Source organism: Euprymna scolopes, chromosome 29, assembly GCF_053919585.1.
Source record: "Euprymna scolopes isolate OS-2025 chromosome 29, ASM5391958v1, whole genome shotgun sequence".
Lineage (NCBI taxonomy): Eukaryota > Metazoa > Mollusca > Cephalopoda > Sepiida > Sepiolidae > Euprymna > Euprymna scolopes.
This window is the reverse complement of record NC_136510.1, coordinates 66,227,725-66,245,309: the sequence shown is the minus strand read 5'-3', so window position 1 is coordinate 66,245,309 and position 17,585 is coordinate 66,227,725. Positions and strand designations below refer to the sequence as shown.

General features: G+C 31.0%; 1 protein-coding gene across 2 annotated transcripts in view; it reads left to right on the top strand.

The window, feature by feature from the left end:
- Positions 1–17,070, top strand: part of LOC145252678 (nuclear pore complex protein Nup85-like) — a 108,134-nt gene extending 91,064 nt beyond the window's left edge. For both annotated transcript variants that reach the window (XM_080112497.1, XM_080112496.1), the window contains 3 exons: positions 9,572–9,623; positions 12,491–12,583; positions 16,809–17,070. In XM_080112497.1, coding sequence (XP_079968623.1) covers positions 9,572–9,623; positions 12,491–12,583; positions 16,809–16,913 — 250 coding nt within the window. In that variant the 3' untranslated portion in view covers positions 16,914–17,070. The remainder of the gene's footprint in view (positions 1–9,571; positions 9,624–12,490; positions 12,584–16,808) is intronic.
- Positions 17,071–17,585: the final 515 nt, after the last annotated feature.

The following is a 17,585-nucleotide window of genomic DNA, read 5'->3' as shown; positions in this document are numbered from 1 at the left end:
AAATAAAAACATTAACATAAAAACTATTTTTTTTCTTATTTGAGGGTCATTTTTATCTTTCCCAAAGGCAAAACTTGAGTTTTCATTGAATTCATTATTTGGTGTACATAACTATTATCTTAAATTTTTGTGAATTTGAGACAAAAATTAATGAAATCATTTTGAAATATTTGCGAAAAATTCCATTTCTGTTCATCTTTTGTGTGCATCGTTCTCCTGGGGGGGAAAAAAATGGTATTTTTTGATTTAGTAACTCAAAAAGATGTTTTGATTTGAATTTTTCTTAATATCAGATAATATAATCTTCTTACAATTTCATGACATTTTTAGTAGATAAAAAAAACAAAGAAAACTTGAAAGTAGGTGAAGTTGCCACGAAAAAAAAAATGTTAATAAGAAACAAATCATGTGTCTAGTAATAACTTCCGACACAGTTAATCAACTGAGTATCACATCACTCTATATAAAAGCATATAAGATATCAATGGATACATACTGGAGAGTCAAAACAATGAAAAGAATATGCTGTTGTCCTAGCTCTAGTAATAACAAGGCTGGCAAAGTTACCTTTCTTGTTTGACTTGTTTAGAAGTGAAGAACGTCAAAAACGTTTTTCAGTAAAGGGAGGAAAATTCATCGCTTGAAGGAAACATAGCGTGAATGCAATAAAATCAACAACTTTGATTGGTTCCGAGTTGATGCTGCTTAACTATAAAAACAAGAATGTAGAATGTAAATGGATGCATTTAGTTTGATGATTTTCTTTGGAAATGACATGTAAACGTTTGTGTAGCTTACTTGCAATCAGTATATTTTATATACTACATAACTTTTAAGGGCTTTAAACTAAATATTATTTTCAACCATAATCAATTTCAACATCAAATTACCTAAGGAAGTTTGATTTGTCAAAACCATCTTTAAGAATTAACAAAGTCTAATGAGAACGTGTTTGATGGATGTGTATGTCCAATACAATTAATGCACAAACTCTGCCAAAGGGAATGACGTATTTGGACATTGAGTTCTTTGTCAACTCCAATGACCTCTGCTCTTCTCCAATGAACAATAGCAACAATTATCTTCACTGCCTTTTTTTGTCCAGGATGTGTGCTTGCCAACCCTCTGTCAAAGATTTCATAAGATCATACATGGGTGATATCCTTTTGTTAGGATTCTCTTTATATCGTGTGAATGTAGATGACCATCTTGTTTTCATGAAGACAAATTCTTTGCAAGTTGACGGATTAAATGTTTCTAATATTATTAATTGAAATATAATTATGGTTATAAGTGAAAACTAGAAATAATTCTAGTCATGTCTTAGCTGATATCTCCATCGCACAACCAGAAGTCAAGAGCGTTGAAATTAAGTAAAGTCAATCCAACAGTGATGATGACTTGCTAAAATGTCGGCAAAAAAAGCAACCCCTCCTTGTACAAAACTGCCCAGTTGAGAGTGAAGGAATGAATGCTTTTGGCCAATTTTTTTATATTTGTCGTCCAAAGAGTTGAGCTTGAAAATGATATCGATCTCGTTAGGATCTGTGGCATGTGTGAAAAGTTTTTGCGAGACATACAAACACATTTTGCCCTTTATATATAGACTAGCGAGGGGTACCTGGCGTTGCCCGGGTGTTTTTCGGGGTATGTGAAAAAAAGCTGAAGCGTTGACGACGCGCAGTTGGAAAATAGTAAAGTGTTTGAAAACAAACAGGTGCGCGTTTTTGATTGACGTGATGGCGATAGGTATTCAGCAGTTATTTTGTGCGGGACAGTTTTGAATAAATGGGTTTGTTTGTTTTTAAAAACCCGCTCCCTCGTCTCGAAATGAGAGCTGCAGTCTGATATGACGAAGTCGACATTGACCAAACTGGCTCTGGGCCTGTGATTAGAGTCGAGGTTCGCTTTTTTTATACCGAAAAGTGAATGTAACGCGTGCCGATGCGGGAAATGTGGAATAATTAAGGTTTGAAAGTGAATAAAATTAAATAGAGAGGCGAGCTCCGTGGATAATTCGTAGATATTACAATTTATAGATGATATAAAAAGTTTTAAAAAGTTGTGAAGCGAGCAAGCGCTTGTTTGAAAGAAGCCTTTCGTGGACATCGAGGAAAAGCGAACATACATACATACATACATTTTCGCTTTTATATTTATAGACTAGCGAGGGGTACCCGGCATTGCCTGGGTGTTTGGGGGGGGGGGTTAAAAAAAAAAGTAAGTGCGAGGATTGAACCCGAATCCTTGAGGCAAAGTTGTAAATTAAAGTGTGAAAAAAAAAAACTGTGCGATGTTAACCATTGCCTCACCGCGAGATGTTAACGGAAACACGTTTGAATTTATTTAATTACTTGGATTTAGCAGGTGCCCGTTTTAATGAGTTAATGAGGTCAACTGCAGGATAGTATTCATTTACTGCTGAACGCTTTTTTTTTCCCACCCCCAAGATGTTATAGGAAAAAGACTAACCCACATGCGGCGAGCGACAAATATGGAATATTTATCTTCCCGAAATCGAGCAAATTAAATAGACAGGCGAGCTTCGTTGTTAACTGTGAGATATTACGATTTGTATGTGATATAAAAAGTTTTAAAAAGTTGTTAAGCGAGTGACCGCTTCTCTGAAAAAAGCCTTTTGTTGACATACAGAAAAAGTGAACACACATACATACATACACACATTTTCGCTTTTATATATATAGACTAGCGGAGGGGGGTACCCAGCGTTGCCCAGGTGTTTGGAGGTGTGTGTGGTTTAGGGTAAATCAAAACTGACTTAAAATTTTTCAAATCAGACCTATACTGCACAAGCACCTTCAAAATTGTCGAATCGGACCTATACTTCACCTATGTCATACACTCCCGGGCAACGCCGGCTGTTCTGCTAGTACATATACACCTACTTCATCCAGTCCTGGGCTATGCCAGGTATTTTGCTAGTACATATATTCCCATATGTAATCCAACCCCAGGCGACGCTGGATATTTGGCTAGTACGTATATCAACCAAATTTTTCCAATTCCAGGCGACGCCGAGTGTTCTGCTAGGAAAAATTCCATGAATGTTATCCAATCCCAGTCCATGCCGGATAATCTGCTAGTACATATGTCATGCTATGTCATACAATCCCGGGCGACGCTGGGTATTCTGCTTGTACATATACGCCAATTTTATACAATTCCGGTCTATGCCAGATATTCTGCTAGTACATATATCCAGCTATGTAATACAATCCCAGGCAACGCCAGGTATTAGGCTAGTACATATATCAACCAATCTTATCCGATCCCTGGCAACGCTGGGTATTCTGCTAGGAAACATTCAATGTATTTCCACCTACGTTGGGTAATCTGCTAGTACATAATACTTTTATATGAACTCCTTAAAACCCTTCCTCCTTAACTGAAGATTATATAAAAACATAATTTTTATGAAATTATAAAGTTCATAAAATTGAACAACTAATTAACAAAAATAACTTATGCCTTCTCAATCAAAAAGATCCCACATACTTAAATCCAACAAACGGATCAACTAGTACCATTGATCTTACCATGTGTGATCCATCAAGCTTCTTGGGTTATACATAAAGCACTTCCGAAGAACCCTGTGGAAGTGATCACTTCCCTATTATAATTAATTACAGTAACTCCATCCAAAACCACATACCCAAGTGGAACACAAACAAAGCCAACTGGGCCGAATTTAAAGAACTTTGTTCACTAAAACTAACAGAACATCAAATCCAAACAATAGAAGAATTCACGGAAGTACTCATAACAATAGCCAAAAAATGCATACCCAAAAATTCTCCTCCTGGAAAAAACAAACAAACCATGGTTCAATGCAGAATGTAAAATGCCATTAGACAGAGAAAGGCAGCCTTAAGAAAATTTAAAAAACAACCCACAACCAACAACTTAATAGAATACAAACACCAAAGAGCTAAAAACAATTAAAGAATGAAAAAGATCCTGCTGGCAACAATTTGTCCACAAAATCAACATCACCACTAAACCCAAAACCGTCTGGGAAATGATTAGAAAAAAACTGGAAAATATAATCCGAATCCAATCAAACACCTTCTCACAAATAAACAGAAAATAACTGATAAAAAAGATATTGCTAACACACTAGCTAAAACCTTTGCCGGAAATTCATCATCATCAAAACACTACAATAGACAATTTCGAATACTTAAAAAACATGAAAAAAAAATACAAAATAAACTTTAACTCCAAAAACCAACAGCCTTACAATGAAATCTTCTCACTCAATAAACTAGAAACCACCATAGAAAAATCCCATAACTCAGCTGTAGGACCAGATAAAGTACACTACAGCTTCCTTAAAGAAATTCCCAATACCCAAACTGGGAAAGGATACATCAAACCTAGAAAACTACTGGATACCAAAAAATCGAGGATGTATAGACCACATCACTAACCTCGAAAATTACATCAGAGAAGCTTTTATCAATAAAGAACACATAACATCTGTTTTCTTCAATCTTGAGAAAGCATATGAAACTACCTGGAAACACGGTATCATAAAAGATCTCCACAACATTGGACTAAGAGGCAGACTACCTGAATTCATAAAAAAACTTCCTAACAGACAGATCTTTCCAAGTTCGCATAGACTCGACTTTATTAGACCCACAAAATCAAGGAGTGCCCCAAGGCAGCATATTATCAACAACTATCTTTAACATAAAAATCGATAACATTATAAAAGAACTCTCTCCTGATATACATAGCTCTTTATATGTAGATGACTGCTCAATCAGCTACAGATCTAAATACACTCACACTATTGAAAGAAAACTACAACATAACATAAATAAAATTAATAAATGGGCAATTAAAAATGGTTTCAAATTCTCCAAAACTAAAACAAAATGCATCCATTTCTGTAACCAACGCAAACTCCAGCCTGACCCAACCTTACAGATTGAAGGCGAAAAAATTCCATTCGTAAATGAACACAAGCACCTGGGAATCATTTTTGACAAAAAACTAAATTTCATTCCACACATCAATCACATCAAAACCAAATGTAATAAAGCATTACAACTCCTACGAGTCATCGCCCATACAGATTGAGGAACTGACAAGAACACACTACGCAAACTATATAGAGCATTAATTAGATCAAAAATAGATTATGGTAGTTTCATATATCAATCCACCAGAAAGTCATATCTAAAAACTCTCAACACAATATGCCATCCCGGACTAAGACTAGCACTAGAAGCATTTCCAACCTCCCCTGTAGAAAGCCTGTATGCAGAAGCACATGAAACTCCTCAAATGCTCAGAAATCAAAACCTTGGTCTAAAATACTACACAAAACTTACAGCCAACCCCACAAACCCAGCACACAATAGCACTTTAAATCCAAACCGTAAACACCTTTTCGACCAAAAAGAAAATGCAATCAAAACCTTTGGACTTAGAATAAAATCGATTTCCAAAGAAGCAAATCTACTTATAACCAAAATTCACGAAACTGTCCTACTCAAAACCCCTCCCTGGAAAATCGTATCCCCTAACATCGACCTATGTTTAAGTAAATATGAAAAGAAACATATTCATCCAATAACTTATCATGATGATCTCGATAAAATCAAAGAAAAGTATTCAGACCACACACACATCTATACAGATGGGTCTAAACAAAATAACGCAACAGTCAGTGCAGCAATACTCAATAAATCAATCAAAAAACAATCAAACCTCCCAAAAGAAACCTTAATCTTCAGTGCTGAAATACATGCTCTAATCCTAGCTCTCAAACTCGCCTCCAATAACAAAAAAAAACAAATTTATAATCCTTTCAGACTCCCAATCTACTCTAAAAGCAATTAAAAAAATGAAAAGATGGACAACCCCCTAATCGCAAAATTACTCCAAAAATTAACTGAATCAAACAGTAAAAAAGAAATCATTTTCTGCTTGATACCGAGCCATTCCGGTATTAAAGGTAATGAATTAGCAGATTTAGCAGCAAAAAACGCCTTAAATCTCCCAATCGATGCAAATTTTAAAACTCCATACATAGATCTAAAAAGACGTATCAACGCATATACAACAGAGAAATGGCAAACCTACTGGAATGAACACCCTAACAACAAACTTCACAAAATCATGCCAAAAATCAAAAAACAAGAACAAAATACGAAACTAAACAGAAAAGAAGTCAAACTAACAAGAATAAAAATAGGCCATACCCACTTAACCCACTCATATCTCCTAAAAAAAGAAAGCCAACCCATCAGTATACCTTGTCAAACACCACTCACAATCAAACACATATTAATTGAATGTACTGATTTTGTAACAGTAAGAAATCGATTCTACAAAGAAAACAATATTAAAGAGTTATTTGATAAAAACAATCCCTACACCATACTCTCATATCTTAAAAAAATTTAAAAAGAACCCTTTATACAATGGTCCTGGATATGACCTAAAACTATATCCGATGGTGAGGCCCCAGCTTGCGGGCCTTGGAGAGTGTGGAGCCACCCTTTAATTGTCATTGCTCCCAGGTCCACTCTGACCCGGAGTGGTAGTATCTGTTAGGGTCCCGACTATGGGTTAAATAGAATACGACTTAAAAAACAAATATACTCCATTAAAAAATCGTTCCTCAAAATCACTAGATTTGGCATTAAATAACCTGAAAACGGTTGATATGCCTTAAAACAAAAACAACCAACCAATACTAAGAATGGCTTTCTGAATAATGTTTTTGTTTCAGAATTTGGAATCGCCAGTTTAGAGATGTGTGATGTTTGGAATATGACATCTTGTCTCAATATAATATACAATAAATATAATATGCATTTTTTTTTTACTTGGTCTTTTGGCTAAGATCAAAGTGTAGTATCTTTTCTTAGAATTCAAGCGGTTTCATCTTTTGCCCCCCCCCCTCCCACTAAGAAATTAAATTTAGAAATGTATTGTTAATCTGTTCTTAGAATTCCAGCTGTCCTATCCTTCGGCTTCCTCCCTCTAAATAGAATTAGGTCATAGTGTTACTAATATGAAAAATAAAATGGCCGTTTTTTTTTGTTTTTGTTTTTTTGTGAAAGCAGGCATCGGTCATCTCATGCTAAATATTTTTAAGCGTAATTTTTTAATTTACTTATCATTTTAGCTTATTATTTTTGTAATTTTTTTAATTTACTTATTATTTTAGCTTATTATTTTTGTTGGTTTAAGTCTCGGATTTTACTATTTTTAACCTACTAATAACTTTGGTAACGTTTGCATAACGTGAAAGTTAATATTTTAATTTGTATGATTGTTGCATTTTTTACCGCTAACAATCTTTTATTATATCCAATGTTTTTATATACAGACCGCCATTACAGCTTGCTGAGTCAGATCACATGACATGAGTCAGCGTTTTTCTAATACGTATAAAGATCATTAGATGATTGCTTTACATAAATAAATAGGAAAAACGAAAAAATGTCACTTTTTTTACCCCCCCCCCTGCAGAAAAACGCCCGGCTAACACACTTAGACTGGTCCTTTTGGGCCAAAAATTCGATATTTGTCGTCCGGAGGGTCGGGCTTTAAAATGATACCAAATTTGTGAATTTTTGTTCTGTCTCGAAAGTTTTTAGCGGACATACAAACACACATACACACTCACTCACACATTTTGCCTTTTATATATTAGACTAGCAGGGGTACCCGGTGTTGCCCGGGTGTTTGAAGGTGCGTATGGTTTTGGGTAAATCAAAACTCCGGAGGGGGGCTAAAATAAAAAAATAAGTTTTGGTAAGTATGAGGATCGAACCCGAACCATTGAGGTAAAGTTGGAAATTAAAGTGTGAAAAAAAAAAACGTGCGACGTTAACCATTGGGCCACTGCGAAATACTAACGGAAACACGTTTGAATTTATTTATTTAAGTATTAAAAACAGAATTGACACGTGCCCGCAATAAAAGTTAATTCTGCTACTTCTATTTGACCTAATTAATGAGGTCAAATAGAAGTCACGCAGTTAACTTTTGCTGCGAGGCAGCGTTTGGATTTGTTTACCCAACTTTGACTGGCTTTTTTCCCCAACAGATGTTTGGGAGGGGAAACCCAGCTCCCCATTGTCCAGATTGAATAGCAATTGTCTGATATAAGGAGTTTGGCCCCACATTGATTAAAGCTGATTGCTTCTGGACGTTTCCCGGTGCGATTGCCGGGCACAGTAGCTTTGAATTAGTTTCGCTTTTTATACAAAAAAGCTGAACGAACACAAGACGGGCTGAAATAGCAATAATTTTGTAAAAATTAACGTAAATAAATCTAGATGCAACCCGTGTTCCCAAATCATAGATATTATTATCTAGGGGGTATATAAACAGTTCTAAGCGATAGTAACCCCCCGGGAGCGTCGGCGAAAAAAGCCTTTGCGAGACATACATAAAATGATCGCACACATTTTGCCTTTTATGTATATAGATAGATAGAATGTTTTTAATTGTAGAAAGGTTGGTTGGCCAAGAAAAAGTTCAAAAGCAATTGATTAAACAAGACACTACTTGGTGGAATTGGGAGAAAGTTGACCCACTGAACCATGAGGACTAGAGATATATTAAAAAAATGTCTCATCTCGAACAAGTGAAAAGGAACATTAAATGAATAAAAGGTGATGTTAAATATTCTAAAACTGTGATCATCAAATTTGTTCCTAATGTAAATCCCAGCTACGAAGAAAATAGTTCATTCAGCCAACCCAACAACATGAGGAATCCAAATGAAGCATCACAAAATAAAGATCATTTCTTTATTGTTCACGATTGATTACACTGAGTTTGTGAATAATATTGTTGTTATGAGAATTGTTGGTGTTTCTCCAAATCAACCTCAGATGCTAAACTTTAGGAAATATTTGCTGGTGATGGAAAAATGTTAACATACATTAAAAGTTACAGAAAACAATAGAGTAATTTTTTTTAAGAAATTCAATTTTTAAACATGCACAGCAAGTATTGCATTTTCCACCATTGTCATGAATTTCAAGGGAGATAATTCTTTAAAAAAATTTTTAAGTAAGATAATGAAACATTTATGGTTAGGGTTAAATGAATGAATTTAGCCACATCTTAAGTTGAAAAAAAATATCTCAGAAAAATATAATGGCACTAATTACCTCCCTTAAAACTCTTGAAAGAGAGAGTAAAAAATGGCATAATTTCAAGTTGAATTCACGCATATTATTGAATTAAAAATTTTTTTTCCATAATCTATTAGATTATTTTCTAAAATTATTTGTAATCCTACTTTTTTTTTCATCACAGGTAAGTATATCCTAGTGTTTTTTTTTTTAATGTTATTTTTATCTGACATATTTTACTTGGCCAGCAGGGGGGGGGGGGACTGGAAATGTACTCAATTGTCTTTGTAGAGTTTACATCTAAAAAAAAATACTAATGTTTTTCATCTTTCATTTATTGCTTTTGACATTAGTTTACTATTAAACCTGATTCTTTGTTTGAGTGTATTTTCAAAATCATGTTTAAATTTTATTATGCGTATTTCATTTTCTTACAGTTTCTGGGTGACACTTCTCTGTGATGCTCTGCCTCTTCTCGAAGCTGAGCAGGTTGGTATTGGTTGTTCCTTGAGAAGGAATTTTGTTTAAATAATCTATTATAAATATATTATCATAATATGTATTGTGTTTCTGGTTTTAAAAGTTTCCTTTTTTATTTGTGACCCTGATGTGCCCATTATGATTTGTGAAATAGATGTGTTACTTTTTTTTTTTTTTGCATTCATTTCTCTTTTCCTTTAATTAAAACTTTTGTTTTTCATTTGGGAAAATAAGATCAGATGTTTGAGTGTTTAAGAAGTAATTTCTCAATATAAATGTAATTTGTTTTTTTTTTTCCACTGATTAAATTGTGGTGTTTTAAAAAGGATGTTAAAGTAAAAAGAAATATAAAGAGAGAAGTTTGTTTTAGAGAAGAGATAATCATTGTGAGTTTTGTCAAGTACGTTTCATTTTTTTATTGTTGTAAGCAAAGACATGACTAACTAGAAACATTTATATAAATTAAAACAATCATTTTTTTATAGTTGTAAGCAAAGACATGACTAACTAGAAACATTTATATAAATTAAAACAATCATTTTTTTATAGTTGTAAGCAAAGACATGACTAACTAGAAACATTTATATAAATTAAAACAATCATTTTTTTATAGTTGTAAGCAAAGACATGACTAACTAGAAACATTTATATAAATTAAAACAATCATTTTTTTATAGTTGTAAGCAAAGACATGACTAACTAGAAACATTTATATAAATTAAAACAATCATTTTTTTATAGTTGTAAGCAAAGACATGACTAACTAGAAACATTTATATAAATTAAAACAATTATTTTTTTATAGTTGTAAGCAAAGACATGACTAACTAGAAAAATTTATATAAATTAAAACAATCATTTAAATATCTATTGAAGAAAACAAGATATGAATATTTCTTTATTCAAACCCAAACCACTGAACACAACACATTACCCAAGCTTGACTTATATCGTGACGGACATTTTTCATTTCAATCAGAACAACAATAAAATGAGGAAAAAAAGTTTTGAAAATATGTTTATTTTACATCGAAAGTGTTAGCATATTAAGAAAATATTTTTATACATCGAAAGTGTAAGCATATTAAGAAAATATTTTTATACATCGAAAGTGTTAACATATTTAGAAAATATTTTTATTTTACATCGAAAGTGTTAACATATTAAGAAAATATTTTTATACATCGAAAGTGTTAACATATTTAGAAAATATTTTTATTTTACATCGAAAGTGTTAACATATTAAGAAAATATTTTTATTTTACATCGAAAGTGTTAACATATTAAGAAAATATTTTTATACATCGAAAGTGTTAGCATATTAAGAAAATATTTTTATACATCGAAAGTTTTAGCATGTTAAGAAAATATTTATTTTTATACATCAAAAGTGTTAACATATTAAGAAAATATTTTTATTCATCGAAAGTGTTAACGTATTAAGAAAATATTTTTATTCATCGAAAGTGTTAGCATATTAAGAAAATATTTTTATACATCGAAAGTGTTAACGTATTAAGAAAATATTTTTATTCATCGAAAGTGTTAGCATATTAAGAAAATATTTTTATACATCGAAAGTGTTAACATATTAAGAAAATATTTTTATACATCGAAAGTGTTAACATATTAAGAAAATATTTTTATACATCGAAAGTGTTAACATATTAAGAAAATATTTTTATACATCGAAAGTGTTAACATATTAAGAAAATATTTTTATACATCGAAAGTTTTAGCATATTAAGAAAATATTTTTATACATCGAAAGTGTTAACATATTAAGAAAATATTTTTATACATCGAAAGTGTTAACATATTAAGAAAATATTTTTATACATCGAAAGTTTTAGCATATTAAGAAAATATTTTTATACATCGAAAGTGTTAACATATTAAGAAAATATTTTTATACATCGAAAGTGTTAACATATTAAGAAAATATTTTTATACATCGAAAGTGTTAACATATTAAGAAAATATTTTTATACATCGAAAGTGTTAGCATATTAAGAAAATATTTTTATACATCGAAAGTGTTAACATATTAAGAAAATATTTTTATACATAGAAAGTTTTAGCATATTAAGAAAATATTTTTATACATCGAAAGTGTTAACATATTAAGAAAATATTTTTATACATAGAAAGTTTTAGCATATTAAGAAAATATTTTTATACATCGAAAGTGTTAACATATTAAGAAAATATTTTTATTTTACATCGAAAGTGTTAGCATATTAAGAAAATGATTTGTTTTTAAATTGCATTGTTTTTGGCTTTAACTTTTATTATCTAAATCTAATAAAATCTAGTAAATGTTTTAAAATATTTTCATGTTTTTAATGCTCAATTTTAATTAAAAGAAAAGTTTATAAGTGCATTAATTATTGAAACTTTACACCATCGTCTCCCAAGACGGACAGTTGCCAAAGAACCCCAAAAACACAAACAGTCATATACGTTGTCATAAGTACGCAAGTTCATCTAATACCAATCGAGATATGGTGTCTATCTGAAGCCGAAACTATGCTATTGCTACTATTCATGTACTATTGTATTATCTTTCAATACTCGATTCATGGAAGAGGAGATAGTGTAGTATTAGTTCTGTTGTCATATCATCCTCCCAGGAATTATCCTCATTTTTCTTTTTTTTGGTGGGGGTATCTGTTCCGTGGCTATGATATCAACCTCCTAGGGATTACCTTTATTTGGAGGTAGTAGTGATATATTATCAAAAACAGTGACAAATGTCCAGTCTTTTTGATGTTATCGTATTTCTTTAACTTTAATTGTGTGTTTTATATTTTCGACTTCTATTTTGCTGTTAGAAATTGTTTGTGTTATGAAATTAATACTTTCTTATCATGTAGGTGGTGATTAACAGCCAACAAACGTATGAGTTAATGCATTGTGTCGAAGAATTAACCAAAGAAGCAAGCCTTGTCGGAGATGAAGCACAAAAGGTAAAAATCGTTAGAGAAAAAAATTCATTTTTTCATCAATATCTTTTTCTGTATCAAAATGCTACTCATACAAAACAAATTGCAAATATATTTTTTAGCGTGATGTTTACAAATTTCATGATGCAGTAATATAGTACATGCTATAGTAAAGTAAAATAGTACATGCGATAGTAAAGTAATATAGTACATGCTATAGTAAAGTAATATAGTACATGCGATAGTAAAGTAATATAGTACATGCTATAGTAAAGTAATATAGTACATGCTATAGTAAAGTAATATAGTACATGCTATAGTAAAGTAATATAGTACATGCTATAGTAAAGTAATATAGTACATGCTATAGTAAAGTAATATAGTACATGCGATAGTAAAGTAATATAGTACATGCTATAGTAAAGTAATATAGTACATGCTATAGCAAAGTAATATAGTACATGCGATAGTAAAGTAATATAGTACATGCGATAGTAAAGTAATATAGTACATGCTATAGTAAAGTAATATAGTACATGCTATAGTAAAGTAATATAGTACATGCTATGGCAAAGTAATATAGTACATGCTATGGCAAAGTAATATAGTACATGCTATAGTAAAGTAATATAGTACATGCTATAGTAAAGTAATATAGTACATGCTATAGTAAAGTAATATAGTACATGCTATAGTAAAGTAATATAGTACATGCGATAGTAAAGTAATATAGTACATGCGATAGTAAAGTAATATAGTACATGCTATGGCAAAGTAATATAGTACATGCTATGGCAAAGTAATATAGTACATGCTATAGTAAAGTAATATAGTACATGCTATGGCAAAGTAATATAGTACATGCTATGGCAAAGTAATATAGTACATGCGATAGTAAAGTAAAATAGTACATGCTATAGTAAAGTAATATAGTACATGCTATAGTAAAGTAATATAGTACATGCTATAGTAAAGTAATATAGTACATGCTATAGTAAAGTAATATAGTACATGCTATAGTAAAGTAATATAGTACATGCTATAGTAAAGTAATATAGTACATGCTATAGTAAAGTAATATAGTACATGCTATGGCAAAGTAATATAGTACATGCTATAGTAAAGTAATATAGTACATGCTATAGTAAAGTAATATAGTACATGCTATGGCAAAGTAATATAGTACATGCTATAGTAAAGTAATATAGTACATGCTATAGTAAAGTAATATAGTACATGCTATAGTAAAGTAATATAGTACATGTGATAGTAAAGTAATATAGTACATGCTATAGTAAAGTAATATAGTACATGCTATAGTAAAGTAATATAGTACATGCTATGGCAAAGTAATATAGTACATGCTATAGTAAAGTAATATAGTACATGCTATAGTAAAGTAATATAGTACATGCTATAGTAAAGTAATATAGTACATGCGATAGTAAAGTAATATAGTACATGCTATAGTAAAGTAATATAGTACATGCTATAGTAAAGTAATATAGTACATGCTATAGTAAAGTAATATAGTACATGCTATAGTAAAGTAATATAGTACATGCTATAGTAAAGTAATATAGTAAATGCTATGGTAAAGTAATATAGTACATGCTATAGTAAAGTAATATAGTACATGCTATGGTAAAGTAATATAGTACATGCTATGGTAAAGTAATATAGTACATGCTATAGTAAAGTAATATAGTACATGCTATGGTAAAGTAATATAGTACATGCTATGGTAAAGTAATATAGTACATGCTATAGTAAAGTAATATAGTACATGCTATAGTAAAGTAATATAGTACATGCTATAGTAAAGTAATATAGTACATGCTATGGTAAAGTAATATAGTACATGCTATGGTAAAGTAATATAGTACATGCTATGGTAAAGTAATATAGTACATGCTATGGTAAAGTAATATAGTACATGCTATGGTAAAGTAATATAGTACATGCTATGGTAAAGTAATATAGTACATGCTATGGTAAAGTAATATAGTACATGCTATGGTAAAGTAATATAGTACATGCTATGGTAAAGTAATATAGTACATGCTATGGTAAAGTAATATAGTACATGCTATGGTAAAGTAATATAGTACATGCTATGGTAAAGTAATATAGTACATGCTATGGTAAAGTAATATAGTACATGCTATGGTAAAGTAATATAGTACATGCTATGGTAAAGTAATATAGTACATGCTATGGTAAAGTAATATAGTACATGCTATGGTAAAGTAATATAGTACATGCTATGGTAAAGTAATATAGTACATGCTATAGTAAAGTAATATAGTACATGCTATGGTAAAGTAATATAGTACATGCTATGGTAAAGTAATAAAGTACATGCTATAGTAAAGTAATATAGTACATGCTATAGTAAAGTAATATAATACATGCTATAGTAAAGTAATATAGTACATGCTATAATAAAGTAATATAGTACATGCTATAATAAAGTAATATAGTACATGCTATAGTAAAGTAATATAGTACATGCTATAGTAAAGTAATATAGTACATGCGATAGTAAAGTAATATAGTACATGCTATAGTAAAGCTGGCTTCAACATTTATTTACTTAAAGCTTTTTCCTTTTTACTTTAATGACATAAAAATACTATAAATATTATTTAATTCTGAGATTAAGTTATGTTTGAAAAAAAAGAAAAAGAATCCATTTTCCTAATTAGCCGTAAATTGTAATTAACTGAACTATCTCATCTCTTATTTAGTTATATATTTCTCTCACTCTCTGTGTGTGTCAAGCATTAATAGTTTGTAACATCTCTAAGCATTTTGAGAAAAATTGACTTTATTTTTTACTGATTTGCATAGTGTGTTCTTACAGTAAGCATATGTGTAAATTAGATAGCAAAATAATGACTCCTTAGTTCTTTATTATTCATGAGGATAATGAAGTGATTTCTTGCTTTCACTCATGTAAGAAGAATGTCTTAACAAAAATGTCCATGAATTTTCCAATCATCACGTGGATTCTGGTTTTATTTTAGCTTTTAATCTTACATGTGTTTTTATTAAGTTTATATCGTTTATGTTTGTAAAATGTAAAGGAAATTACTTTTTATTTGTATAATGATGGTTGCTAACAGAAACTATCAACTTTTGCACTTTTAAATGACATGTTGAGCAAGTTTCATTTTGGGTTTTGGAAATGTCATAATAATTTGTGCAAATAGAATCCCTAAGTAAATGTTTTATTCTTAAGATGGTTGCAAATTTAATCTAACACCATAATTGACATCATTCAAACGTACATAAAACATAAGCATGTACTTTCAACTCAAAATAAAAAAAATACCTTTGGATTATTTTAACCGTTGTCCTCATCTCGATAAATTGTAAAAATTTCCAGGTTAATAGCTGGGAGTGCATTTAATTCACTGTCAGAGATGTTTACCTGAATGAAGACGGAAAGCAACAGGAAACTACTGTCTTCCCAAGATTACCATGGCTCTACAATTTGGAGAGCTGTGGTTGCCGACATTGTTATAAATACAGCAGGGCTGCTGATGATGATGTTCTCATCTTGAGTGTTATTCACACAATGTTTCGGCCGATGTAGCTTCCCACCTTCTTGAGGTATATCTTGTTCAACTTGAGAATCTGTACTGTCACTCTGGCATAATAAATAAAATAGTATGTAAAATCCAGTTGAAAGGAACACTCTTCTCGGTTGTTAATTAAAATTTTTATCAGGTCATGGCTGACAGGATGAGAGCATACTACCCCTGTGGATTAAATAAAGGGTTCTGTTTGAAATTCTGTGCAGATTCCAAAGTTCAACAGAAAATTCCAGAATTTGACCAGATAAATCTGAAGAAGGTTACATCAACTGATATGGTTTGCGAATAACACTCGAGATGAGAACAATCGTTTGAATGGTACAAATTATCAATCGTCAGCTAAAAATTCAGAAACAAAAAAATATGTCAGAATGGTTTGTTTACATTTTAAAAGATGTGCCACATTTGGGTAATGTCATGTATAATGTTGTGTTAAATCCGTTTTTTTATAAACTTGCAAGACTCGGATGCCAAATGTACACTTGATCCATTGAATATCAAATAAAATCTTAGAAACTTCTTTAAATTGTTGAAACAAAATTTAAGTGTTTTATTATTAAAAAAAGACTTGAAGTAAATTTTTTTCTTTTTTAATAAAAAAGAAAAACTTCATCTGAACTTTTATTTTTTTATTTTATTTTTTTTAGAAAATGTTGGAAATCGAGAAAACTAAGCTGAGTAATATTCGTCTGGCTTTAACTCGTAATTTGGATCGTGCCATAATTTTCGAGGGAAGTGTGAAACCATTCTAAACACTTTTCATCAAAAATCGATTCCACTATGAATGCCTTGATTTCCATTTCTTGCTGATGAAGTAACAAAAAATCGTACCATTTTGTTCTTTCCACAAACTGCTGCTTTCTTTTGTCTAATGTTAATGTAAAATTCTAAATAAAACATCTCTTTTTATCTGCGTCTTTGACAATTTTTTTCTAATGAAGAATTTGTGTTCATATTTATGGGAAGGAAGCATAACTGGTATTCCTTCATTGACTATGGAATTGGCTCTACTCAGTCTGAATATGACAGGAATGTGAATTCTCCATTGTTTTTTGAAATTCAGAAAAGATGTAATTACACATTTTTATTTTATAAGAAAATATCAAACCATTGAGTTTTGCCTTTTTGTTTGATTTTCTCTTTCTTCCTCTCTTTCGCTTTATCTTTTTTTTCTTCCTCTCTTTCGCTTTATCTTTTTTTTCTTCCTCTTTCATTACATTCTGTCGTGCCTTACTTCATTTCACTTTCCCTTCTTTTTAAAAATATTTATTTTGCCATACTTAAAAAATTCATGCGTAGAAGTGGTAGAAGACTTTTTATCAATGAATGTCTTCCTATCTCTGAAATAGATCACTCAATAGTTTCAGTGTGTACAATAAAGGTATTGCGCATGTGCATGTGGGGGGGCTTTGTCAGAGATTCAG